The following is a 25,225-nucleotide window of genomic DNA, read 5'->3' on the forward strand; positions in this document are numbered from 1 at the left end:
TGGTACTCAGGGGACTTTCTTATCCCAAATCTGTCCTTTGCTCCCCTTTAGGGAGGGTACAAGGGTGCTGAGCCTGATGTCTCTTTAACAGCTTTTGTGCTGATTGCATTGGAAGAGGCCAAGGACATCTGCAAGGATCAAGTCAACGTGAGTATCTCTGCACCGTATGTGCACTTCTACGTTCATACCCAGGTTTTCCCATCTTTCCATCCCCTATGAACCACGCCCCGTGGTGTTATGCTTATTAGAAGCACACGGTTTCAGGGGAGAAGGCAATTAACATATGCATTCAATCACACCACACACACACTGTCCCGCCAGTCAATGTTATAGTTATCAGTCCAGAGTCCAGATCAATCTAGTGGCCAGCTAGGTTGATCACGGGTAGGTAGGAGCCGGGTTCTGTCAGTCGCGACATGATGCTCTGGGGAAGTCTTGGCAGAACGAACCCAAAGTTTCATGGCACCCCATTTATATAGTGATTTTCCTTCATTGGGACCAATGAGTTCTTCAAGTGCTTGCTCATTTCAATTCCAGTTAAGTGTGTGCGCGCGCTGCGTGCACGGCTGTCGGAAACTTTTCTCTAGCAGTTACCCATCAGGCCGGCTGTGGAGCCCCCTGGAGTGGCGCCGGTATGGCGCTCTATATACGACCCTGCCGGCCCAACCCCCCTTCAGTTCCTTCTTACCGCCAGTGACGGTTGTTGGAACAGTGGTCTCTTGCTCGCAAGTGCTCCACTAATCCCTAGCTCTTCTGCTTATCTTTATATATAGTTACCCATTGTTAGTTAATTGTTCTTTTCTAGTTGTTAATTGTAGTCTTTAGTGGTTGGGAGGGGTTTCCCCTTCAACGAGTGCCCCGCGGGGCTCTGGGGCATGCTGTCCCAGGGCTTCAAACCCTGTAGCTCCTGCGCCAAACCTATGCCCATGGGTGACCCCCACGACTCCTGTCTCCGGTGTCTGGGAGAAGCCCATCAGGCAGATAAGTGCAAGATCTGCAAGGCCTTCAGACCTCGCACTAGAAAGGAGAGGGACATTCGTTTAAAACAACTCCTCCTGGAGTCGGCCCTCCATCTGCAGCAGGACCCGGCCCCGAGCACTTCAGTGCGGAGCACCCCTCCAGCAGTGCTGTCAGCAGCACTCCCAGGGGTCGGCAGTCTCCCGGGGCCCAGAAGCATTCCCCTCGGCACCGCTCCCACTCGCCAGCTGCCCACAAGAAGCAGGCCAAGGACAAGCCTCCACAACGGCCTGATTCAGAAACTGCAGCCTTGGCAGGGCATGCTGCAGAGCATGGGCCTAAGGCCGACAGACCCTCCGGTCAGGCTCAACCCTCACGGGCTCCCGTCTCCCCAGGAAGCCCAGTGCTCCTGGACTCCCCAAAGCTGCAGGTGGAGGAGGTGACGCTACCCTCCACACCAGACACTTCTGAGGCCGCTAGGGGGCTTATAGAAATGACGGCGCCCAAGTCTCCAGTCTCGAGGCCTCCATTACCCCGAAGCCCAGCACCTTCAAGAGGCAAACCCACTATGTTTGGGCCATCTACCCCCCGACCAGGATCTCTGCATCGCTCCGAGTCCCGGCGCCGCTCCGAGTCCCGGCGCCATACATATTCCCCGCGTCGGTCTGACTCGCGGCACCGGTCTGACTCGCGGCACTGGTCTCACAGCCCCGACCCTCGGAGCCGTTCCCGCTTGAGGTGGTCATCAGCTGATGGGTCGTGGTCCTGCTCAAGGTCCAGATCCCAATCTGTGACCTCGTGGCACCGCTCGCATCGACCTTGGACTGCACTCCCCAGTCGTCGCACGATGGACCGGCACTGCTCTACATAGCAGTACCACTCTACATTGTGGCACCGCACTCCATCTCGGCACCGCACTTCATCTCGGCACCGCTCCACCTCGCGGCGCTGCTCCCCAACACGGCGCCGCTCCCCAGCGCGGCGCCATTCCAGATCCCGTTCCGGACAATGGTCCCCGCTTTGGCAAGGGCCTTGAGCGCTGTACCACTCTATGTCGTAGCACTGCACCCCATCTTGGCACCGCTTCACCTCGCAGCACCACTCTGCATCTCGTCGCCGTTCCCCACAGCGACAGCACCGGTCACCGTCCGGCCCTCGTTATTCCCCACAGCACTCATCCCGTCCGTTCAAGGAGGAGGCGGCCGCTGTGGGGCAGTCCTGCACTGCCCGCCCCCCGGGCGTCCCGCTCAAGGTTGGCCTCCTTCAGGTCAGGCAGAGCATCAGGGACATTGGAAGCGCCCAGATCCGGGCCGGAAAGTTTTAGACAGGACGCTTCAGCACCCCACTGGCAACCCCCGTGGCAATTCTGGACCCCTTGGGCGTACCATCAGGCCCAAGGTGCCCTCCCGGCGCTCCTCCACCGTCCCGCTCAGGGTCTCACCTCCCTGAGGCAACAATCAGCCGCCCACCTCAGGATCCCTCGCAAAACCCGGATCCAACCCCACCCCCAGTGGAGGTTACACCTAGGGCTCGGGACGAAACAGTCCCGGAAAATCCAGAGGCCACCATGGAACCAGTCCTGCTGGTGGCGTCTTCCTCGTCCTCTCCTGACGAGGCAGTAGCGGGTACCTCCACATCCGGTCCGCCACCCAGGGACTACAGGGCCCTGCAGGAACTCCTTAGGTGGCCCTAAATATGAACCTCCAGGTGGAGGAGGTGATAAAGGACAAGGACCCTGTGGTGGACATCCTGGCACCAGAGGGTCCCTCTAGGGCGGCTTTACCCTTGCTAAAGACTATCCAGTCTAACGCCAAAACTATTTGGCAAATGCCTGCCTCCATTCCCCCTACAGCCAAAGGGGACGAATGGAAGTACTTTGTCCCTACTAAAGGGTACGAATAACTGTTCACTCACCCCCCCCCCCATGTTCCCTTGTTGTGGAGGCAGTGAACGAAAAAGAGAGGCAGGGTCAGCAGAGGCCCGCGCCCAAATCAAGAGATGCTAAATGCCTCGATTTGTTTGGGAGAAAGGTTTATTCAACGGGGGGGCCTTTCTCTCCGGATCGCTAACCAGCTTACGACACTGATCAGGTACAGTTATAATTCATGGTCTGCAGTCCAAAAATTCAAGGAGCTCCTCCAGTCCAGGTCAAGGGCTGAACTGGGGGCCATTGCTGAGGAGGGCAGAATTGTAGCCCGGACCTCCCTCCAAGGTTCTTTGGATGCCGTGGACATACCCTGGCGTCAGGTATTGTGATGAGATGCAATGCCTGGCTCCAATCTTCGGGTCTCCCGCCGGAAGTCCAGCAAATGATTCGGGACCTCCCGTTCGACGTCCAGGGCCTGTTTGCTGAGCAGGCAAACTCTAGATTGCATAGCCTGAAGGACTCCCGTAACACCATTAAGTCCCTCGGCATGCATACCCCGGCGACTCAAAGGAAGTCTTTCAAACCGCAGACCACCCAGCAGCAGTCTTTCCCCACTAGGCTCAGGCAGGACTTCTCCCGCAGGAGAAATGGATATAGTCAGCATAGGCCATCATGCCCGCCTCCTGGGCAGGGCCAGGGACAGTCCAAGACCCCTCTGGGGCATAAGCACCCCTTTTGAAGGTGTGCACAAGGTTGGATTACCAGCCCACATCCCAGACAGTTATCCTCCCTTCCTGAACCATCTATCTTGCTTCTACCATGCATGGTCCCTTATTACATCAGACCGGTGGGTGCTCTGCACAGTAGAGGTGGGATATTCTATCCACTTCTGCTCCTTCCCACCCTCCCATCCCCTTTGCCTGTCCCTCTTCAGGGACCCCTCTCATGAGCAAATTCTCATCCAGGATGTTCAGACCCTCCTCACTTTAGGAGCAATGGAGGAGATTCCCCAGGAGCTCAAAGGCAAGGGTTTCTACTCCTGTTACTTATCATAGAATCATAGAATATCAGGGTTGGAAGGGACTTCAGGAGGTCATCTAATCCATCCCCCTGCTCAAAGCAGGACCAATCCCCAGACAGATTTTTGCCCCAAATCCCTAAATGGCCCCCTCAAGGACTGAACTCACAACCCTGGGTTTAGCAAGCTAATGCTCAAACCACTGAGCTATCCCTCCCCCCAAAGCAAAGGAAGGCCTGAGGCCTGAAGCGAACTCAACAAGTTCATAGCCTAAAGTTCTGCATGGTCTCCTTGAGCACAATCATTCCCTCTCTGGATCCAGGAGACTGGTACGCCGCCCTCGATATGAAGGACACTTATTTTCATATCACCCCGTCTCACAGACGGTTCCTCCACTTCATGGTAAACAAGGTACATTATCAATTCACGGCTCTCTCATTCAATCTATGCACAGCTCCCTGTGTCTTCACAAAATGCATGGCGGTCGTGGCAGCCTTCCTTCGCCGCCATCACATGCATGTCTACCCTTACCTTAAAGACTGGCTCCTCTGAGGCCGTTCTCGTCAGCAGGTAGAATCGCAGGTGCAAATGGTCAGAGACACGTTCGTATGCCTAGGCATCATTCTCAACGTCAGCAAATCCGTCCTCACCCCGACTCAGATAATAGAGTTCATCGGGGCAGTCCTCGATGCCAATCAAGCGAAAGTGTTCCTCCCAGAGGCGCGGCGTCTGGCCCTCTCACAGATAATCAGCAGCCTTTGCAGTTTTCCCACCACGATGGCGAGGCAGTGCCTCAGGCTGCTGGTCCACATGGCGTCCTGCACCTATATCGTGCAGCATGCCAGCTTGCGACTCAAGCCTCTGCAAACGTGGCTTGTGTCTGTGTATCGCCCGGGCCGCAACAGTCTGGACATGGTGCTGACTGTTCCAAAGCATACCCTCGATTCCCTGCAATGGTGGCTCGACCCCCACATGGTGAGCGCCGGGGTACCTTTCCACCCTCCCCATCCCACCTTGACTCTTGTAATGGACGCGTCTGCGCTGGTTGGGGTGCGCATCTCGGAAACCTGACAACTCAGGGCTTATGGCAAGTAGAGAAACTGGCTCTGCATATCAACATCAAAGAGCTCAGGGTGGTCCGCTTTGCATGCCAATTGTTTCTGCCCCGCTTGCAAAGTCACTGTTTAGCAGTGCTCATGGACAATACCACGGCCGTTTTATATAAACAGGCAAGGCGGAGCCTGATCGTCTCCTCTCTGTCAGGAAGCTCTCCTACTGTGGGAATTTTGTCTAGCCCACTCCATCCTTCTCCAAGCTTCATACTTGCTGGGCATTCAGAACGTGCTGGCGGACAGCCTGAGCAGACGGTTCCTTACACATGAGTGGTCGATTCGTCCAGATATCATCCACTCAATCTTCTGCAGTTAGGGATTTCCCCAAATCGACCTGTTCTCCACGCGGACCAACAGAAAGTGTCCAACCTTCTGCTCCTTCCGGGGCCACGTCCCAGGCTCGATCGCAGATGTGTTTCTGATTCCATGGTCCAGTCAACTACTATATGACTTCCCACCATTTCCACTCATCCACAAGGTGCTTCTCAAGGTCCGCAGGGACAGGGCGGACGTTATACTGGTGGCTCCAGCTTGGCCTCACCAGTGCTGGTACCCCACCCTCATGGACCTGTTGGTCCAGTCCCCTGTACGTCTACCTCTCGTTCCTGACCTCATCTCGCAGAATCATGGCTGCCTCCTTCACCCGGACCTTCAGTCGCTCCACCTTATGGCCTGGAAGATCCATTGTTTAACCTGGCAGACCTCGCCTGTTCGGACCCAGTGAGGCAGGTGCTTCTGGAGAGCCGCAAGCTGTCTACCAGGGCCACTTATGAAGCTAAATGGAAGAGGTTTTCTATCGGGTGCGCCCAACAGCAGGTGCTTCCACTCCAGGCTTCCATCCCATGTGTCCTGGATTATCTCTTGCACTTGAAAGACCAGCGCCTGGCATTTGGCTCTCTCAAGGTCCATCTCGCGGCTATCTCGGCTTTTCATCCCAGTGTTTCCGGGTGCTCAGTGTTTGTGCATCCCATCATGGGATGTTTCCTGAAAAGTTTGGAAAAGAGTCATCCCCAATGAAGCCCCCTGTCCTGTCCTGGGACCTTAATTTAGTCCTTTCTCGCCTCATAGGTCCTCCCTTCGAACCGTTAGCTTCCTGTTCGCTCCTCTACCTTTCTTGGAAGGTTGCTTTTTTTGGTGGCCATCACCTCAGCACGATGCGTTTCTGAGCTGTGGGCCCTCACGTCTGAGCCTCCGTACACAATTTTTCATAAGGACAAGGTGCAGCTTAGACCTCGCCCGGCCTTTCTTCCCAAGACCGTGTCACGCTTTCATGTTAGCCAGGACATCTTTCTGCCAGTTTTCTACCCAAAACCGCACGCCAGCCCTCGCGAACAGCAGCTGCATTCGCTGGACATTACAAGGGCGCTCACCTTCTATATAGACCAAACGAAGCCGTTCTGCAAAACAACCCAGTTGTTCGTCGCCTTAGCAGAGCGGATGAAAGGTTTGCCGTTTTCTTCGCAGCGGATATCATGCTGGATCATGACGTGTATTCGCACTTGTTATGACTTGGTGAAGCTTCCTCCGCCTACTATTACGGCTCACTCCACTAGGGTGCAAGCCTCGTCGACAGCCTTCCTGGCCCACGCACCTCTTCAGGAGATCTGCAGGGCTGCCATGTGGTCTTCAGTGCACACCTTTACGTTGCACTACACCATCGTCAACCAATCTCGGGATGATGCGGCCTTCGGCAGAGCAGTTCTTTGATCTGCAATACCTTGACTCCGACCCGTCCTCCGAGGTAAGGCTTGGAAGTCACCTAACTGGAACTGATATGAGCAAGCACTCGAAGAAGAAAAAACAGTTACTCACACTTTTTGTAACTGTTCTTCGAGATGTGTTACTCATATCTATTCCATTCTCCCCCCACCTTCCTCTCTGTCGGTGTAGCCGGCAAGAAGGAACTGAAGGAGGGTCAGGCTGGCAGGGTCGTATATAGCGCGCCATACCGGCTCCACTCCAGGGGGCTCCACAGCCAGTCCGATGGGTAGCTTCTAGGGAAAAGTTTCCGACAGCCGTGCACGCGGCACGCACACACCTAACTGGAATAGATATGAGCAACACATCTCGAAGAACAACAGTTACAAAAAGGGTGAGTAACTGTTTTTTTCTGCACTGTCATGCTGTAATCAATTGTTGTTTGACAAGTGCTTGTTTTCTTAAATTGTCCTTCTCATTCTTTGATCAAGTTCCTCAGGGAGTTATCCCACGCTGGTTTTCATCACAGCTATCTTGTCCCCATTGATAGGTGCCTGTCTCATCTTTAGAGTCGTCAATCTGTCCTCCTCTGACATTTCACTAGGGGCGTGTTGCAGCCTCCTGGCGCCCTTGTGTTGGTCTCCGGTTCCTCCCTAGACCATCTGGTTCAGCGACGGCCTTCACACTTATCTCTTCTTAACACACACATTCCTCAATCACACACAAAACAGAATTAATTTACACAGAAAATTTTGAACAGGAACCTCAAGTTGTAATGCAAAAGAAAACAATCATGGCATTCTTTTACTTATTTTAAAATGCTAAACCTACAACAAATTGGTGACCCTCAAAGGTCTGTTACTGCCTTGAAATCAGTCCAGACACACAAAAAATTCTGGCTGATGCATCTCTACCAATGGTGTATTAGGCCATTCCTTTCTGCTATTCAAAAAGGTTGGCTGGCAGGATATGGTAAAATCATACATCAATACATTTAATACATGCTACATTATTATCTCATTATTCTTTATCCTTCATTCTAAATCATACAAAATTCAAACATAAAATCCTACTACTACAATGGCACGTGGAATTTGCTGGGGAAGAAGTTAGTGGCATTGCCAGATAGTCTTCTCTTCTTTGCACACCCGTTGAGGAGCTCAGGTCTCGAATGCCACTGGGACGCAGCCTTCAGAGTCCTTGAAAGATCTTGCAAGAGTCTGCCAGGAAAACGAGAGACTCTGGGCTTGGATATTTATCATATAAAAAAACCAAGCAGAGGAAAACAAACAATTTAAAATAATGTAGAGACCATCTTCATACATTGGAAAGAAGCAATGAGTCCTTATTTGGGTTTAGCTTCATGCTATGGTTTAACGGCCTCTCCATCTACAAAAGGAGAGAATATCAGAATACAGGGCTTTCAGAATTAGAAGATGGGTGGGTTTAAGTTTCCCGTTATTATTATAATTATTATTTATATTGAGGTAGCCCCTTGGAGCCGCAATCCAGGAACAGGGATCCCGTTGTGCCAGGTGCTGTACAAACACAGAACCAGAAGACAGGCTCTGTCCCAGAGAGTTTGCAATCTAAGCATGCAGGAATATTAAGGGGAACTGGACGGGTCATGGGATTAGTGAGGGGACATTGATTTACTTATTTAGATTTAAAATCATTTTTAAAAGATGCTTATGCAATGCTCTAGCACACGGGTGGGCAAACTACGCTCCGCGGGCTGCATCTGGCCTGTCAGACCTTTTAATCTGCCCCTTGAGCTTCCGCCGGGAAGCGGGGTCAGGGTCTGCTCCCCGCAGCTCCCGGAAGCAGCGGTGTGTCCCCTCTCTAGCTCCTACATGTAGGGGCAGCCAGGGGGCTCTGCACGCTGCCCCATTTGAAGTGCCCCCACCGCAGCTCCCATTGGCTGGGAACTGCGGCCAATGGGAGCTGTAGGGGCAGCACGTGTGGATGGGGCAGCACGCAGAGCTGCCTGGCTGGCAATGCACCTCCACATTGGAGCCGGAGGGGGGACATGCCGCTGCTTCCAGGAGCTGTGTCTGCAGACGGGGCAGTGCGCAGAGATGTCTGGCCGTGCCTCTGTGTAGGAGCTGGAGGCCGGACATGCCGCTGCTTCCAGGAGCTGCTTGAGGCTAGCGCTGCTCAGAGCTTGCACCCCTGATCCCCTCCCAGGCCCCAACACCCTGCCCCAATCCCCCTCATGCCCGCCGAACTCCTCGGTCCCAGCCCAGAGCACCCTCCTGAACCCCAAACCTCTCATCCTCAGCCCCACCCCAGAGCCCTCACCCCCCATACCCCAACCCCCTCCCCAGCCTGGAGCCTCCTCCCGCACCCTGAACTCCGCATTTCTGGGCCCATCCCAGAGCCCAACCCCCCAGCCAGAGCCCTCGCCCCCTCCCGCACCCTACCCCCCAATTTAGTGAGCATTCATGGCCTGCCATACAATTTCCATACCCAGATGTGGCCCTCGGGCCAAAAAGTTTGCCCACCCCTGCTCTAGCACCCTGCCACGTCATTACCCACACAGTTACATCCCTGCAGGGTTAAAGTGATCCTTTCAGTCGAAACTCAGCTGGCCAGACAGCAACAGAACCTCCTTTCTATCCCCTCATCGTTAGGAGAAGCAAACCCTCAGCCCTCTCCAAGAACCCTATCAAAGAGGTGTCTTTTGCAGCATGCTCAGGTCACCACATTTGAATTATTTCAGTCCAAGCTGGGGAACAACTTCCAGAGTCTTGGAGCCCTTGTAGAGAACAGCCTGGCAGCTGCCCCCTCTCTTTTATAGTGAAGAGGAGCCCGCTGACTGCAGCTGTAGCAATACGGCATGAAGAGAGAGGCAACCATCTGTAGGGTGAAGGCAGCAAGACCTAGTGGATAGAGCACTGGACTAGGTTTCAGGAGATTTGAGTTCTCATCCCACACCTGCTGGGGGACCTCAGGCAAATAACTTTCCTACTCTGTGCCTCAGTTTCCCTTTCTGTAATTTGGGGGTAAAAAGACTGACCTCCTTTGTAAAGCACTGAGGAAAAGTATGATATAAGAGCTTGGTATTATTAGATCCTGGGTCCCAGTCAAACCAGCACGAGTGGGACATGGGGACGACACTATCCATCCCTCTCTCATCCGGGGAGGCTTGCTCGGCCCTTGTACTGTTCGTGGGGCTAAACAGAGGACATCCTCCTCCAGAATTGCCGCCATCTTTCTTCGTCAGGCTTGCCAGTCCTACATTTGCTCCATATGTGCTTTGTTCTCCTGTACACTGTCTGTCCACTATTTTCTTGGTCGTCCTCTTGTTTTCCACCTGTAAACGTTACTCTCAAATGCCTCCCTAACAGGATTCCCTTCACAAGTGCTGACTTATTTTTCCCAGTGGTTGCTCCACCCCCGCTCTGCCCTGAGGCCCCGTCCCCACTCTCCCCCTCCCCTGAGGCCCCACCCTTGGTCTGCCTCTTCCTGCCCCCACTCCGCCCCTCCCTCAAACTCCCCCCCGCCCCCGCCAGCCTGCTGCTCCCTCATCTCTGTCCCCTCCCCTGAGCGCCTCCCAACAACTGCTTGCTGATTAGCGGCCAGCCCCGGGGGCTTGATCGGTGGCCAGCTCGGGCGGATCCACTGTGGCTGGTGGGTGCTGAGCACCCCCTATTTTTTCCATGGGTGCTTGAGCCCCAGAGCACCCACAGAGTCGGCGCCTATGATTCTCTTCATCCCCTCTTTGTATGTGCCGACCACATCATCTCATCCTCCTCTCTTGCAGCTTCTCTCATATACCACAGACCAGGGCCAGATTTGGGGGGCAGGCAATCCAGGCAACCACCTTGGGTGCTGGATTTGGGCTGGTGGTGCTGGGCTCAGGGTGCTGTTTTTGTTGTTAGAGACAAAAAGGAAAATTGAAAGTTTGAAGTAAAATGTTTCCGGAATTCCATATGTGGATTCATTTTTCACTAACCTACTAGAATGTTCTGGACCTATAAGTTTTGTTTCTATAATCTTAGAAGAAACATTTTTTTTTATTTGCTTATATATGGCATGAATAAATACAGACTTACATCTCCTAGCCTGCAAATGTATCATCTTATACGACAGGGATAAATCATGCATCAAAGTCGTGAAATGGGCTAGAAATGCAATCAAAAATAAGGTATTCAAAAATGTTACAAATAGAGGGGGGGACGCCAAAGACTCTCTGGAGTGCCATTTGGGCTAGGGCCGGCCCTGCCATGGACTTTGGTCTCACTCCTGATGACATTCTGCATGTGGTCCAGAAATGTCCCCTTTCGCTGCCCCCAAATATCTCACTTCCATGTCTTCCTGCCTCCTCCGTCTTTCACCAGCACAAAATTCACTGTGAAATTAAATAAAGCTGGAAGCCACATGAATTCGTAATGTCTTAATGTAACCCAGTCACCTCCTGGTGCGGTGTTCTCTTCCCATCTAGTGGCACTGAGACCACTTAGCGAGAGATTAATGAGTCTGCTCTAGAGCTTTCGGGCTTTTAGTTCATGCAGTAAAGGCTCATGCATTTAGCTCCAGAGGTCCCAGGTTCGATCCTGCTCCCCTCCTCGGCATTAACACCACCCGAAACCTCAGCCTAACCCATGAGTTTGATTTTCTTTTGTTTTCTTTGTCACCTCCTAGAGTTTGGAAGGCAGCATCAGCAAAGCCGCTGACTACTTAGTCCAAAGGTACCAGTCTCTAACCAGACCTTACACTGTGGCTCTTGCATCCTATGCCTTAGCGATGGTGGGGACACTGAACACCGAGAAGGCGCTCATGAGAGCTTCGACAGGTAAGTCAGGGCATCTTATCAACTTCTGGAAAGATGTGGCCAAGTCAGGATGGGGGTCAGGGAAGAGAAGCAAAGGAGGCTGGAGAGGGATTAATTTATGAGGAATGAATAACAGGCATAGATTTGTTCCTTTTGGCCAGATTTGAGATTGATCGGACTGGGTATAAATCCAGAGTAACTCTCCTGGGTTGAGTGGACTTATTCCAGATTTACACCAGTGTGTCTGAGATCTGGATGTGGCAGAGATATATGGTATTACTTGTCCTCAGGAGGAATCCGAGAGCCCTGTACGTATATCTAAAGGATGTAAACCCCAAAGAGAAAGAGAGAGAAAAGAGTGGGTCAAGAGGATGTAACTGGATGAAACTGAGCAAAGGGGAATTTCAGAGGATAGAGAATAATATTACCCGCAAGGAAAATGGAGTTTGCCCCATTGTTTGGGATAGTTAAAACAGGGCAGGACAAAGCTGTTGTCTAGATATAACAATGTTATGTTGAAAGGTGCCAGGTGAGTCTTTGATCCCAAAATGGTCACAGACCTTGGCCATGTCTACAATGCAGGGACTAGAGCGGCACAGCTACGGTGCCGCAGCTATGCCGGTATCACCCCCTATTGTAGACGCAGACTGCACCCATGGAAGGGGTTTTCCATCTCTGTAGGAACTCCACCACCATGATCAACGGTAGCTAGGTCAACTGAAGCATTTTTCCATTAACTTAGCAGTGTCTGCACTAGGGGTTAGTTTGGCATAGCTATAGCGCTCCGGAAGGGGGTGTGTGTGTAGATGTTTCACATGCCATGAGTGACACAGCTATGACAACCTAAGTTTTAAGTGTAGACCAGGCCCTTGTTCAACTTCATGGGTGTGCCAGGCACTCTTTCAGACTCAGTGGAAGAAGCAATCAAGACTCTTTCTGTAGTAGACACAGCTAAAAACAATGTAGGGACTGCCCAAGGCACACAGCAGGTCAAGAGCTAAGTCATGTGGGCTGAGGGGTTTCCCTGACTGCAGACACAGAGGCTAGCATGTTGGTTTTGCATCCTGTGCGTTAGAGGCAGAAACCAGCTGAAAGCCTGGAGAAGTGTTATGAAACAAGGAGAGAGACATGGCTTGTTGGGCCTAGAACTCACTTCAGAGGCGGACTTGGAGATTTCTCAGCAAGGAAGTTGCCTGCTGTTGGTTTCTCATGCTCAGGGAAGCAGGACTTTCTGTGCATTTTCATAAGCAATCAGGTTTACACCAGAGAACGTACCAGAGGCCTATCACCAATTCCTCATTGTAATTGAAACAATCGTCCAAGACCCCAAATATTGGGTAGCTGCTCGGCCCGAAAGGGGCAACAATCAGTTTGACTTACCGATCCTCCATGCGGAAAGTTGGGGAAGGAGTCAGGTGATGGTATGGTCCAGTCAGATCTGCTCAGAATGAGTGGATGTCCTTGGGAAAAGTCCTTTAGCTCGCCTTCTTTGCTGCTGCCTAGAGGGAAATCGCTGGGAAGAGCCAAACGCCCGCAACTTCAGCATTGAAGGCACCTCGTATGCCTTGCTGGCCTTGCTGAAAATGAAGAAGTATGAGTTGACTGGTCCCATAGTCAGATGGCTGAGAGAGCAGAACTACTACGGAGGGGGATATGGATCTACCCAAGTGAGTATGATCCTTATAGTCCCGGGTATCCTTCCAAGACCGTGTTTTGTGGGCAGGTCTCCCATCAGAAGGGATGGGATTCCGATCACTTGAGTTATTGTAGAAAGGCCTGGAGAATGCCCAGTAGAGAACAATCCTGCATTGCCTGGGAGATGGGCAACATGACCTATCAGGTCTTTGCCATTGTTAATCTAAGGCAGAGACCAGCACAGGAGCATGACTGAATCTTCTCACTAAAGGCTCCATCCTGCCAAGGTGATGGGTGTGAGCACATGCTTCTCTTTAAGACAGTGAGTTGTCCCGGGGAGTCAATGGGCCTTCTCTTCCCATGGGCAGAAACACATGAGCATCTGGACTCATTCTGGCATTTGTTTGGTTTTTGGCCATTGGTCTGGAGAGACAGTACCGGGTGTGCAGGACCAACGGTCCGAGTCCAAAGGACAAAGCCATGGTGAATCATGACTAATCTGAATCAATTTGGGTTTTAGCCACCTCTAACTACAACTGTACGGTTATGTTATTTGGATTTTTTATTAAACTGTGCTTACACAACCTACGGGCGAGGATAAAAGCCCTACTACTAGTGACAGCTAAATAAAGATGGAGTGTCCTCAGATATCCCTCCCTTCCCTGGAGTACGGGGGCCACTAGGAACTATAGGGTCGGTCTGTGTCCAGCAGCCTCAGTAGAGAAATCCCTTTACATTCCTTGCTACTGAGGCTTGTCTTTTCTCTACCTAAACGGAGATTACAAGCTCGGTTGGGAGCGGTCTGTATTTTTGAGTCACAGGCCATGTGTTCTATCCCTAACACTGCTTTGTGTGGCATAGATGTCTCTATATATGTAACCTACACGCCTCCTGGGTATGGTGCTCTGTTCCCTCTAGTGGCACTGAGACCACTTAGCTAAGGCTGTAGCAGACGCAATAATCTCTCTCTCTAAGGGCCACATGGCTTTTAGCTCAGGCAATAGAAGCTCATGCATTTAGGAAGAGGTCCTGCGTTCGAGTCCCGGACAAGCCCCCACTTGTAATACCGATAGACCCCGGTCGTTGGTAGGCGGGATCGAACATGGGACCTCTGGAGCTAAATGCATGAGCCTCTCCTGCATGAGCTAAAAGCCAGATGACCCTTAGCTAAGGCTGTAGCACACTCATTAATCTCTCTCTCTAAGTGGTCTCGGTGCCACTAGAGGGGACAGAGCACCACACCCAGTGGAGGTGTGTGGGTTACAGATACATAGGAGCCACTATCTTGCTGTGCTCTGTCCAGCTGACAATGGGCCCCTGTTAATAGATAGGGGTGATAGGAAGCTAATTAATCATGCACAATATATTTATTGACCATGGGTTCTATTCGTGGTTTGGCCACCGGCTTCCTGAGTGACCCTGGGAAAGTTACTTCCCTGCCCTGTGCCTCCGTTTCCCCATTTGCAACATGGGGATAAAGATATTGTACTGCTTTGTAAAGTGCTTGGAGATCTACTGATGAAACACACTACAGAGGAGCCAGGTAATATTATTATATAACCCTTTGCCTGCGTGACACCCAGTGGAACCCTGGTGTTTTCTTTTAATTGTATTTTTGGTTCCTCTTCATTAAAGAGTCTATTTAAAAGCTGTCAGATATTCAGTGCAATAGGACAATATGGCGTAACTCTCTTGTCTTCCTCCTGGTGTTCTAGGCGACCATCATGGTGTTCCAGGCTCTTGCGCAGTACCAGCTGGACATTCCGCAACACAAAGACCTGAATTTGGACGTTTCTATTTTCCTGTCACACCATGCTAGTCTGAGAAAGTACAGAATCTCAAATCAGAATGCTCTAGTGGCCAGAACAGCAGAGGTATCGTGCTTCTCTGTGTGATTAGTAGAGACCACTCATAGAAAAAGGAGCTTTGACTAGAACCTCCTAACCAAACCCTTTTGGGAGGGGGAGGGGAATTCATATTCCCAGCACCAGATCCAAATCGCATCCACACTTTTGACTCCGATTATTAAGACCAGAAGGGACTATTCTTCTTCGAGTGCTTGCTCATATCCATTCCAGTTAGGTGTGTGCGCGCCGCGTGCACGATCGTCGGAAGATTTTTACCCTAGCAACACCCGGTGGGTCGGCTGTGGAGCCCCCTGGAGTGGCGCCGTTATGGCGCTGGATATATACCCCAGCCGACCCAGCGCCCCCTCAGTTCCTTCTTACCGCCCCTGACGGTCGTTGGAACTGTGGAGCGCGGCTTAGCTGATCTCCACACTCCCTAGCTTCTCATTGTTCTTGTTATAGTTAGTTATATAGATAGTTTTCAAGTTAGTTAGTTAGTGTATTGTGTATATATATAGTTGTATATTGTTATCGGGGGTTTAGGGGGTGTTTTTCCCCTTTTTCCCCCCGGCGCACAGCCGGGCCCATGCCCAAGGCTCCTGGCTTTAAGCCGTGCGCGTCCTGCGGGAAGCATATGCCAACCAGCGACCCGCATAGTTCCTGCTTGAAGTGCCTTGGAGAGACTCATCCAGCAGATAAGTGCCCTATCTGCAAGGCCTTCAAGCCGAGGACAAGAAAGGAGCGGGACTTTAGACTCCGTCAGCTCCTGATGGAGGCGGCTCTGAGTCCGGACCCTCCCTCGGCGCGCCCTGTCCCGGCACCGAGCGCTTCGGTGCGCAGCGCCCCGGCGGGCCCGACTGGTGCGGCAGAAAAGACTGTTCGGCACTGACCGACGTCGGCACCGCGCCCGCCTAAAGAACCTCGGCACCGATCCGTCTCTCCGGGCCATAAGAAGGCCGGCAAGGCGCGCGACGTTGCTGCCGCGAAGATACCGGCTCCCCCGGTGCCGGGGGTAGAGCCGCGTCCGCAGCTGGACCGCCAAAGACAGGCGGCCACACCGTCGACTCCGGCACCGAGGCCGTTGAGTCCGGTGCGGACTGTTTCACCACCAAGGCTGGTGGTGGAACCTTGTCTCCCTTCCACCCCGGAGACTTTCGCTACCGCGAGAGACCTGATCGCCCTCACTGAGCCGGCGCCGTCGCAACTCCCGGCACCGGTGGCTCCACGTGTGCTGCAGTCCAGAGGGAAACCTGCTCTGGTGCGCCCACCGTCGCCAGCACAAGTCTCTCGGCACCGCTCCAGATCCCGAAGCAGGTCCCGACGCCGCTCTGAGTCCCGGCGCCGACTGTCACCTCGGCACCGGTCGTACTCGCGGCCCAGATCTTCCTCGCGGCGCCGTTCAACATCCCGGCACCGTCGCGACGACCGGCACCGATCGGGGTCGAGGCGCAGCTCCCGGCACCGGTATGAGCGCCACTCGGGCTCGAGAGGCCGCTCCCGGTACCACGCCTCCTCCAGATCGGGATCCCGGCACCGGAGGGACTATCGGCACCGGTCCAGGTCCCGGCACCGCTCGCCGGAACCGCACAGGGACAGATCGCCTTACGGTCGGCACCGATCGGCACCGTACCATCCGGTACCGACGGCATCGGGTTCGGCACCGCCGTGGCCGTCGAGATCGGCGTCGCGGTCATCTGAGGCAGTGGAGGCCGGCCACCTGCAGGAGACCGACGACCCTATGCAAGGACCTGCGCATTGGTCCTTCTGGACTCCTTGGGCCTACCACCAGGCACAAGGAGCTCCCCTATCGGCCTCCCGCTCTGGCCGTTCGGAGCCTAGGGCCCCAGAGTCCACCATCTCCCGCCCTCCCCCAAGGGACGTGGAGGCTCCAGTGCCCGCACCTGCAGAGGCCCTGGACCAGGGGGCAGGCGATGCCCAACTCCAGGAACACCTGGAGCAGGACCAACCATTGGACCCCTTGCCACCGGGGGCATCCTCCTCGTCCTCACCTGATGAGGCCGTAGCGGGCACATCCGCCATTGGGCCGCCTCCCATAGACCTTCGGGCCCATCAGGACCTGCTGCGCCGCATGGCTCGCAATATGGACCTCCAGGTGGAGGAGATTGCGGAGGTCCATGACCCAATCGTGCAGATCATTTCAGCGGATGCTCCATCCAGGGTGGCATTACCGCTGATCCGCACCATCCAGGCCAACGCCACCACTATCTAGCAGACCCCGGCCTCTATTCCGCCCACGGCCAGAGGGGTTGAGAGAAAGTACTTCGTGCCTTCCAGGGAACATGAGTATTTGTACACTCACCCCCAACCGTGCTCACTGGTGGTGTCATCAGTCAATGCACGGGAGCGACATGGCCAGCAGGCTGCTGCGCCCAAATCGAAGGACGCTAAGCGCTTCGATTTGTTCGGATGCAAGGTCTATTCGGCTGGCGGACTGCAACTGCGGGCAGCGAACCAACAGGCGCTCCTGAGCCGCTATGGCTTCAATATGTGGTCCTCGATGGGGAAATTTAGAGAGCTGGTTCCCCAGGACTCGAGGGAAGAGTTCGGGGCCTTGGTAGAGGAGGGCAAGCGGGTGGCATGCACCTCCCTACAGGCGTCCCTTGATATAGCGGACTCGGCCGCTAGGACCCTGGCGTCGGGGATAGCAATGCGCCGAATCTCCTGGCTCCAGGTGTCAGGCTTGCCACCTGAACTGCAGCAGACCCTGCAGGACCTACCGTTCGAGGGCCAGGGCCTCTTTTCAGAGAAAACGGACTCGAGGCTCCAAAACCTAAAAGACTCCTGGACGATGATGCGCTCCCTGGGGATGCATGTCCCAGGGCCTCAGCGCAGACCCTTCAGGCCCCAGCCTCAGCGGTTCTACCCTCCCCCGCCTCGTCCAAGACAGGACTTTGCTAGGAGGCGGGGTCGAGGTGGTAGGCGAAGGTCGACCGGCCCTCAACCCGGTCAAAACCAGGGCCAACCTAGGCCACCTTCTGGGCCTAGGCAAGCCTTTTGAAGGTGCGGTTGAGGACGGCACCTTAGCCACTTTCCAGGATCCGGTTCCCCCCTTCCGGGATCGCCTCTCCCGTTTCCACCGTGCTTGGTCCCGTATAACCTCGGACCGTTGGGTCCTTCGCACGGTGAAAGGGGGATACGCCCTCCAGTTTTCCTCGCCCCCCCCCTCCCCCTCCCCGTCCCTCTTCAGGGACCCTTCTCGCGAGCAACTCCTTACACAGGAGGTTCTTGGGCTCCTCGCTATGGGGGCCATAGAGGAGGTTCCTTCGGAGCTAAGGGGCAGGGGGTTTTACTCCCGCTACTTCCTGATACCCAAGTCAAAAGGGGGTCTACGGCCCATCTTAGACTTACGCGGACTCAACAAATTCATAGTAAAGTTGAAGTTCCGCATGGTGTCATTGGGGACCATTATCCCTTCACTGGATCCTGGAGACTGGTTCGCCGCCCTCGACATGAAGGACGCTTACTTTCACATAGCAATTTATCCGCCCCACAGACGTTTCCTGCGATTCGTGGTAAACAGGGTACACTACCAATTCGCAGTCCTTCCCTTCGGCTTGTCCTCGGCTCCCAGGGTGTTCACAAAGTGCCTGGCAGTCGTCGCGGCCTTCCTTCGTCGACAAGGGATACAGCTGTTCCCGTACTTGGACGACTGGCTGGTACGCGGCCGCACCAGAGACCAAGTGCAGGCTCATGTCCGCATAGTGACAGACACTTTCCACGAGCTGGGCATTCTACTCAACAGAGAGAAGTCCACTCTAGTACCAACTCAGAGGATAGAGTTCATTGAAGCAATCCTGGACTCCAGACGTGCCCGAGCCATACTGCCAGACAGCTGATTCCATACCATCTCAGGCGTCATTCAAGGTCTCAGGGCCTTTCCAATTACCACCATAAGAACATGCCTTGTCCTTCTGGGCCACATGGCCTCGTGTACATACGTAACCAGGCACGCCAGACTGCGACTTCGCCCACTGCAGGCTTGGGTGTCATCGGTCTACCGTCCTCATCGAGACAACCTGAACATGGTGGTCACGGTTCCGGCCTCGGTCTTGGCCTCTCTCGCCTGGTGGACGGATCGCACAGCGGTCTGTGCAGGAGTACCCTTTCACGCCCCGCAGCCCTCCCTCCACCTAGTTACGGACGCCTCATCTCTAGGCTGGGGCGCTCACCTGGGGGAGCACCATACCCAAGGCCTGTGGTCCGCGTCCCAACTAGCCCTGCACATCAACGTCCGAGAGCTGATGGCGGTGCGCCTGGCTTGCCAGGCTTTCCTCAACTTCCTACAAGGCCGTTGCGTGCTGATTCTCACCGACAACACCACGGCCATGTTTTACATCAACAAGCAAGGCGGAGCTCGCTCATCTCCCCTATGCCAAGAGGCCATTCGCCTGTGGGAATTCTGCATCGCCCACTCGATTCATCTCACGGCGTCATTCCTCCCTGGAGTCCAGAATACGCTGGCGGACCGTCTCAGCAGGTCCTTCCAGACGCACGAGTGGTCGATTCGCCCGGACATCATTTATTCCGTCTTCCAAAGGTGGGGGTTTCCCCAGATCGACCTATTCGCGTCTCGGGCCAACAGGAAGTGCCAGGCATTCTGCTCCCTACACGGGCGAGCCCCGGGCTCTCGGTCGGACGCCTTCCTCATGGCATGGGAAGACCATCTGTTCTACGCCTTTCCTCCATTCCCGCTGGTCCACAGGGTGCTGCTCAAGATCCGCAGGGACCATGCACGGGTAATTCTAGTCGCTCCCGCTTGGCCGAGACAGCACTGGTACACCACACTGCTGGAGCTGTCAGTACAGAGGCCCATCACGCTCCCCTTGACTCCGAATCTCATCTCTCAGGACCACGGCCGGCTGTGTCACCCCGACCTGCAGTCACTCCACCTCACGGCGTGGATGCTTCATGGTTGAGTCGGTCAGAGCGGCAATGCTCCCAGGCCGTCCAACAGGTCCTGCTGGGAAGTAGAAAGCCCTCTACGCGGTCCACTTATTTAGCCAAGTGGAAGAGGTTCTCCTGTTGGTGTGAGCAACGAGCTACGTCTCCCGCGCAGGCTCCTATCCCCTTGATACTGGAGTACCTTCTGTCCCTAAGACACCAAGGCTTGGCGACATCCTCAATTAGGGTTCACCTCGCCGCCATTTCCGCTTTCCACCCAGGAGAACTCACGTCCTCGGTCTTCTCTAACCCGATGGTCGTTAGATTCCTCAAGGGCCTAGACCGGCTGTACCCACAGCAACGACAGCCGGTTCCGACGTGGAACCTCAACCTCGTCCTCTCCAGGCTCACAGGGCCTCCGTTTGAACCATTGGCGACCTGCTCACTCCTCTACTTATCCTGGAAGACAGCCTTCCTCGTAGCCATCACCTCAGCACGACGCGTCTCGGAACTCAGGGCGCTGACATCCGAGCCCCCTTATACGGTGTTCCACAAGGACAAGGTGCAGCTTTGCCCCCACCCTGCCTTTCTTCCAAAGGTGGTGTCACCTTTCCACGTAAACCAAGATATATTTCTTCCGGTCTTCCATCCGAAACCGCACGCTACTCGTCAAGACCAGCGTTTACATTCTTTGGACGTTCGCAGGGCCCTGGCTTTCTACATTGACCGTACAAAGCCATTTAGGAAAACGACGCAACTCTTCGTTGCGGTGGCCGACCGGATGAAAGGCTCACCGGTCTCTTCACAGTGCCTGTCCTCTTGGATTACGTCCTGCATTCGTGCTTGCTATGACCTGGCCGGTGTACCGGCGCCACGCCTCACTGCTCATTCCACGAGGGCCCAGGCCTCCTCGACTGCCTTTCTGGCTCAAGTACCAATCCAGGACATTTGTAAAGCTGCAGTGTGGTCATCGGTCCACACATTTGCTACTCACTATGCGCTGGTGCAACAGTCCAGAGACGATGCTGCTTTCGGGTCAGCGGTTCTGCACACAGCAATGTCTCACTCCGACCCCGCCACCTAGGTGGGGCTTGGGAGTCACCTAACTGGAATGGATATGAGCAAGCACTCGAAGAAGAAAAGACGGTTACTCACCGTTGTAACTGTTGTTCTTCGAGATGTGTTGCTCATATCCATTCCAAACCCGCCCCCCTTCCCCACTGTCGGAGTAGCCGGCAAGAAGGAACTGAGGGGGCGCTGGGTCGGCTGGGGTATATATCCAGCGCCATAACGGCGCCACTCTAGGGGGCTCCACAGCCGACCCACCGGGTGTTGCTAGGGTAAAAATCTTCCGACGATCGTGCACGCGGCGCGCGCACACCTAACTGGAATGGATATGAGCAACACATCTCGAAGAACAACAGTTACAACGGTGAGTAACCGTCTTTTCTTAGGAGGCCTATGGCTAAGGGCTACCTGGATAAAAATAGCACTGTAGTCATTCCCAGTCAGTCTGGAGCCTGGGCTCTGAGACCCACCCTCTTGCCAGGTTTCAGAGTCTGGGCTCCAGCCCAACCAGGAACAGCTACACTTTTACACTGCTGTGGGGTTTTTTTTTGCTGTGTAGACATACCCTTTAAGAATAGAAGGGGGGAGGGAGGGAGAAAACTATAGTGTCTTTGGGATCCACTATTTATATGCCTTATTCTGGAGCCCAGTGCGTTAGGGCTAGATGAAAGGAGCACTCCACAAATCTTCTAACAAGGCTGGTGAAAGGTCTCAGGACAGGGAACCCTCGCAGCAGAACTGCCATGTTTGCACAGTGTTTTGAAGATGTGAAGGGTTAGGAGTGAATATGAGAGGTCGTCACCTGTTCATAGTCCCAGGTATCTGCACACTGTGTTTAAAGCACTTGCATATTTTGTGCTTGTGGTTGTTTATGAACTCCGCATTCTTCGAGGCAAATGGTCAGATTTGGCTGCTTAAATCACACCTGCAAAATGTGGGCAAGGAAAGCCTTCTTTTGTGCATGCGAACGGGTTTATTTAATGCATAGCTGGGCACCACCACATTAAATTACCTGGTATGTATATGTGTGTGTCAGTGTTAGTTTTTACAGCCAAGTGTGGGCAATTTTTGTGGGTTAAATTTATGCAGACATATTTGAACATTTGTTTCTTGAAGTGAAGAATTTCTAAAAAAGCAGCAACTGGCTAAATGGCTAAATAAAGGTTTTGATTCTGCAGAATGAATGGAGAGAAAGAAAAAGGGACATTTCTTTCTGGTTTTGTTCCTTCCAGGTGCCAGATATCCTGGTTATAATATATAGCCACATGCCCTCTATCCAGGAGGGCAGCTTGAGGCAGTTCCTGGTGGAGGCGGTGTCCATTTTAGCTCACCGTGACCTAGAGACAGTGATCTCCAGCCTCCTCGGCGAACCTCTGCCGATGAACAGGTATATACCGCTACCTATTGCGTTCATCTTGGTGAAACATGGATCCCACAGCTTTACTGGGAGATGTAGGGCTTTATTTAAGCAGCAGACAGTTTGGGATAATTCCTAAAGGTTAATAGCCTGGGTCTTTCTGCAGGAAGGTCCAAGAGCATGTTAAGGTGGGGTGCGGAGAGAAATTAAGTGTCATTCTGTTTCCATTAATTAATAGCTGCTTTGATATCCTAAAGACCTATCTTTACTGGTATAACTGGAGTGTATTGTTGGAAACATCTACCTCTCTAGACACCTGAATTTACCTCACTCTGGAAATGAGCAGTGGCTGTTGGTTTCCTGGTAGCATGACAGCTTCAAGTCCAAATCCCTGGCTGATTACAAAGAATAGAGCCAATATTATCATCAGACCTCTGCTTGGTATCAGTCAGGGTGTGGCTGCTAGAATAGAGTTGCTGTCCTGGGTACTTAAAACTGGACTGGAAGCAGATCCATCATTTCCTTTAAAGATCCCTAACTGAGTTATCAGTTATCAGTGCTGGAATCTAAGACCATAAGAACGGCCATACTGGATCAGACCAAAGGTCCATCTAGCCCAGTATTCTGTCTTCCGACAGTGGCCAGTGCCACATGCTCCAGAGGGAATGAACAGAACAGGTAATTGTCAAGTGATCTGTCCCCTGTTGCCCAGTCCCAGCTTCTGGCAAACAGAGGATAGGGACACTCTTTGTGAAGGGGACATAGGATGGCCACGAATATTTGGTCTCATAGTTGTATGTCCAGTGTGGCAAATTGCCGGCACTATTATGTTGCGTCCCGCACTTTCTCCTCTTGTGGGGGTGCAGGGCACCGTTTCTCACCCCTGAACTGGGGTATCAACTGTCCCATTAGTGTCCCAGAAAAGGGGAGTGGAGAGGGAGGGACCTGGGCCCACCCTCTACTCCAGGTCCCAGCCCAGGGACCCAAGGGATAGCAGTGAACCACTTGAACTAGCGATTCCTTCCCCTGGGCTACTTCCCTCTCCGGCCCTTCAGCTTGTGGGGCTTCCTGCCCTCTCTCCGCTTGGGCCAAGTTTCTCCCAACCCCTTGTGTCTGTAGAGTCCCTCTGCTCTGCACAAGCCGGGTTTCCCTTTACCTAGGGTCTTGGTCTTCTGGCCCACTACAGCACTTCTCCAAACTGCTCTCTGCTCCAACACCAAACCACTCTGCTTCAACTCCTCCAAACTGCTCTGTGCTCCAACACCAAACCACTCTGCTTCAACTCCTCCAACTGTCTGATTGAAGCAGGGGGGGTTTATCAGGTGACTGGCTTTAGGTGCTCTAATTGGCTTAATTGGTTTCAGGTGCTCTAATTAATCTGTAGCAGCCTCTCTTCCCTCTACAGGGACTAAGGCTCTCATCATCCTGGGGCTTACATATCTCCCATCTATCACTCTCCTGCTGTCCTCTGGCCGTGCTATATCACACCAGTTAGTAGGAATATGGCTTTTCCTTCATCAACTTGCCTTCCAATCCCTAGATCTTTGGAGCCACATGTTCATGATTCCATATTTACTGGAAAATGGGAAAGCAGGAACTGAGGTTGGCGCTCTGTGTCCTGTCCTTCTGAAGTCTAGTATTAATGGTGAGGCTGCAGTAAGACTAGGTCACTTAACCTAGTTCTGTAACTGGAAACTCAATATTTAAACATGAGGGGCGTTAAAGGAGAACAGTACTCCTAACTTTCTCATCATTGGCAAGGAGAAAATTTGGTCTTTACTTAAATATGACGTATTCAGTCTGAGCCACAAAAGTGTCCAGGGGTCACATGTAACTTCTGTTAAATTGCAGTGACATCGCTGAGCTGTGGAGATCTCTGGGGGGAGACCCCTTGCTTGCCACTCAAGTGCTAAAGATCCTTATAGACAAGATAAAGACTCCAACAAGACAAGAAGGCCGCATCACCTCAGAGACTGAAATCGACAGGGATTTGGCAGCTGCTGAACCTCTCTTAGTAAGTAAAGACAGACATGTCTTTCGGGCTTTCCTCTGCCCTGTGACAATCCTGCTGATGCAAAGCTAGAAGTGTGGTATAATATTGCTGTGTGGGCACTTCTCCTCTGATGTACTGTTTCCCTCAGTCCAGCTGTGCTGTCTGTGGAACAAATACGGCAGTTTTAGAGTACGTGGCTGATTTACTTAATAACATCTGGCAATTAGCAAGTCTTTGAACCAGGTTTCTCACAGTGCTTTGCAAATATTCCTTAGGACTCACAACATGCCTTGGTAGGTCATCCACATTTGTACAGATGTGGGAAACTGAGCCACGAGTTAAGCGAGTTGCTCGCAGTCATTCAAGTTACTGGCAAAAGTGAGAATTTCGTACAGCAGATCTCAGAAGGGGAGAGAGGCTGTGATGGTGTTGGGAAGAGCTCTCAGTTTTTACCATTCTCTCCTTTCAGGCAACATGTGCCATCTCTGAGGTGGTGTCAGCACTGCAGTCAAGCAAAGCTGTGCAGGAGCTGCTCCCAGAGTTGTTTCCTGTTCTCCTGCAGCAGGTCAGCCGAACCCTAGGACAAGAGATGCCTTTGCCCAGGATAAGCAGCGGGATGCTATTCCAAGAAGACCTACAACATACTGAGGGCGACCCTTGCCGGTAATTAGAAGGAAGGGAGAGAAACAAAGAGAATTCCAATAGAGTTGTGTGACCCTCCCCAGGAGTTCCCAGGGTTACGAGGCACCTTACCATTGCCTGCCCTTAGAGTGAGGAAGTCTTGTCTGTGCCTGATGTGGGTCAGTTCCCTGAAATGACCAGGCTCTGGCAAAACAAACACTGCCATCCAGGCCTCCTCAGACTCTTTGTACAAGTTAGTGATAGGCACACACCAACCCCCGAGTCTTCTGACCGTTCCATATAGTGTCCAGACCTTTATCCACTGAACACCCACAGAATTACCAGGCCTGCTGTTCCCAATGGAACAGTACAC

General features: G+C 53.1%; 1 protein-coding gene across 1 annotated transcript in view; it reads left to right on the top strand.

The window, feature by feature from the left end:
* LOC112118670 (complement C3-like) overlaps window positions 1–24,796 on the top strand; it is a gene marked incomplete at both ends in the record, with an annotated part of 65,101 nt that extends 40,305 nt beyond the window's left edge. The window contains 7 exons of the mRNA XM_029913594.1: window positions 52–147; window positions 11,300–11,450; window positions 12,933–13,096; window positions 14,780–14,938; window positions 22,114–22,268; window positions 24,090–24,252; window positions 24,701–24,796. Coding sequence (XP_029769454.1) covers window positions 52–147; window positions 11,300–11,450; window positions 12,933–13,096; window positions 14,780–14,938; window positions 22,114–22,268; window positions 24,090–24,252; window positions 24,701–24,796 — 984 coding nt within the window. The remainder of the gene's footprint in view (window positions 1–51; window positions 148–11,299; window positions 11,451–12,932; window positions 13,097–14,779; window positions 14,939–22,113; window positions 22,269–24,089; window positions 24,253–24,700) is intronic.
* Window positions 24,797–25,225: the final 429 nt, after the last annotated feature.

Source organism: Terrapene carolina, unplaced genomic scaffold, assembly GCF_002925995.2.
Source record: "Terrapene carolina triunguis isolate 2854851 unplaced genomic scaffold, T_m_triunguis-2.0 Scaffold734, whole genome shotgun sequence".
NCBI lineage: Eukaryota > Metazoa > Chordata > Testudines > Emydidae > Terrapene > Terrapene triunguis.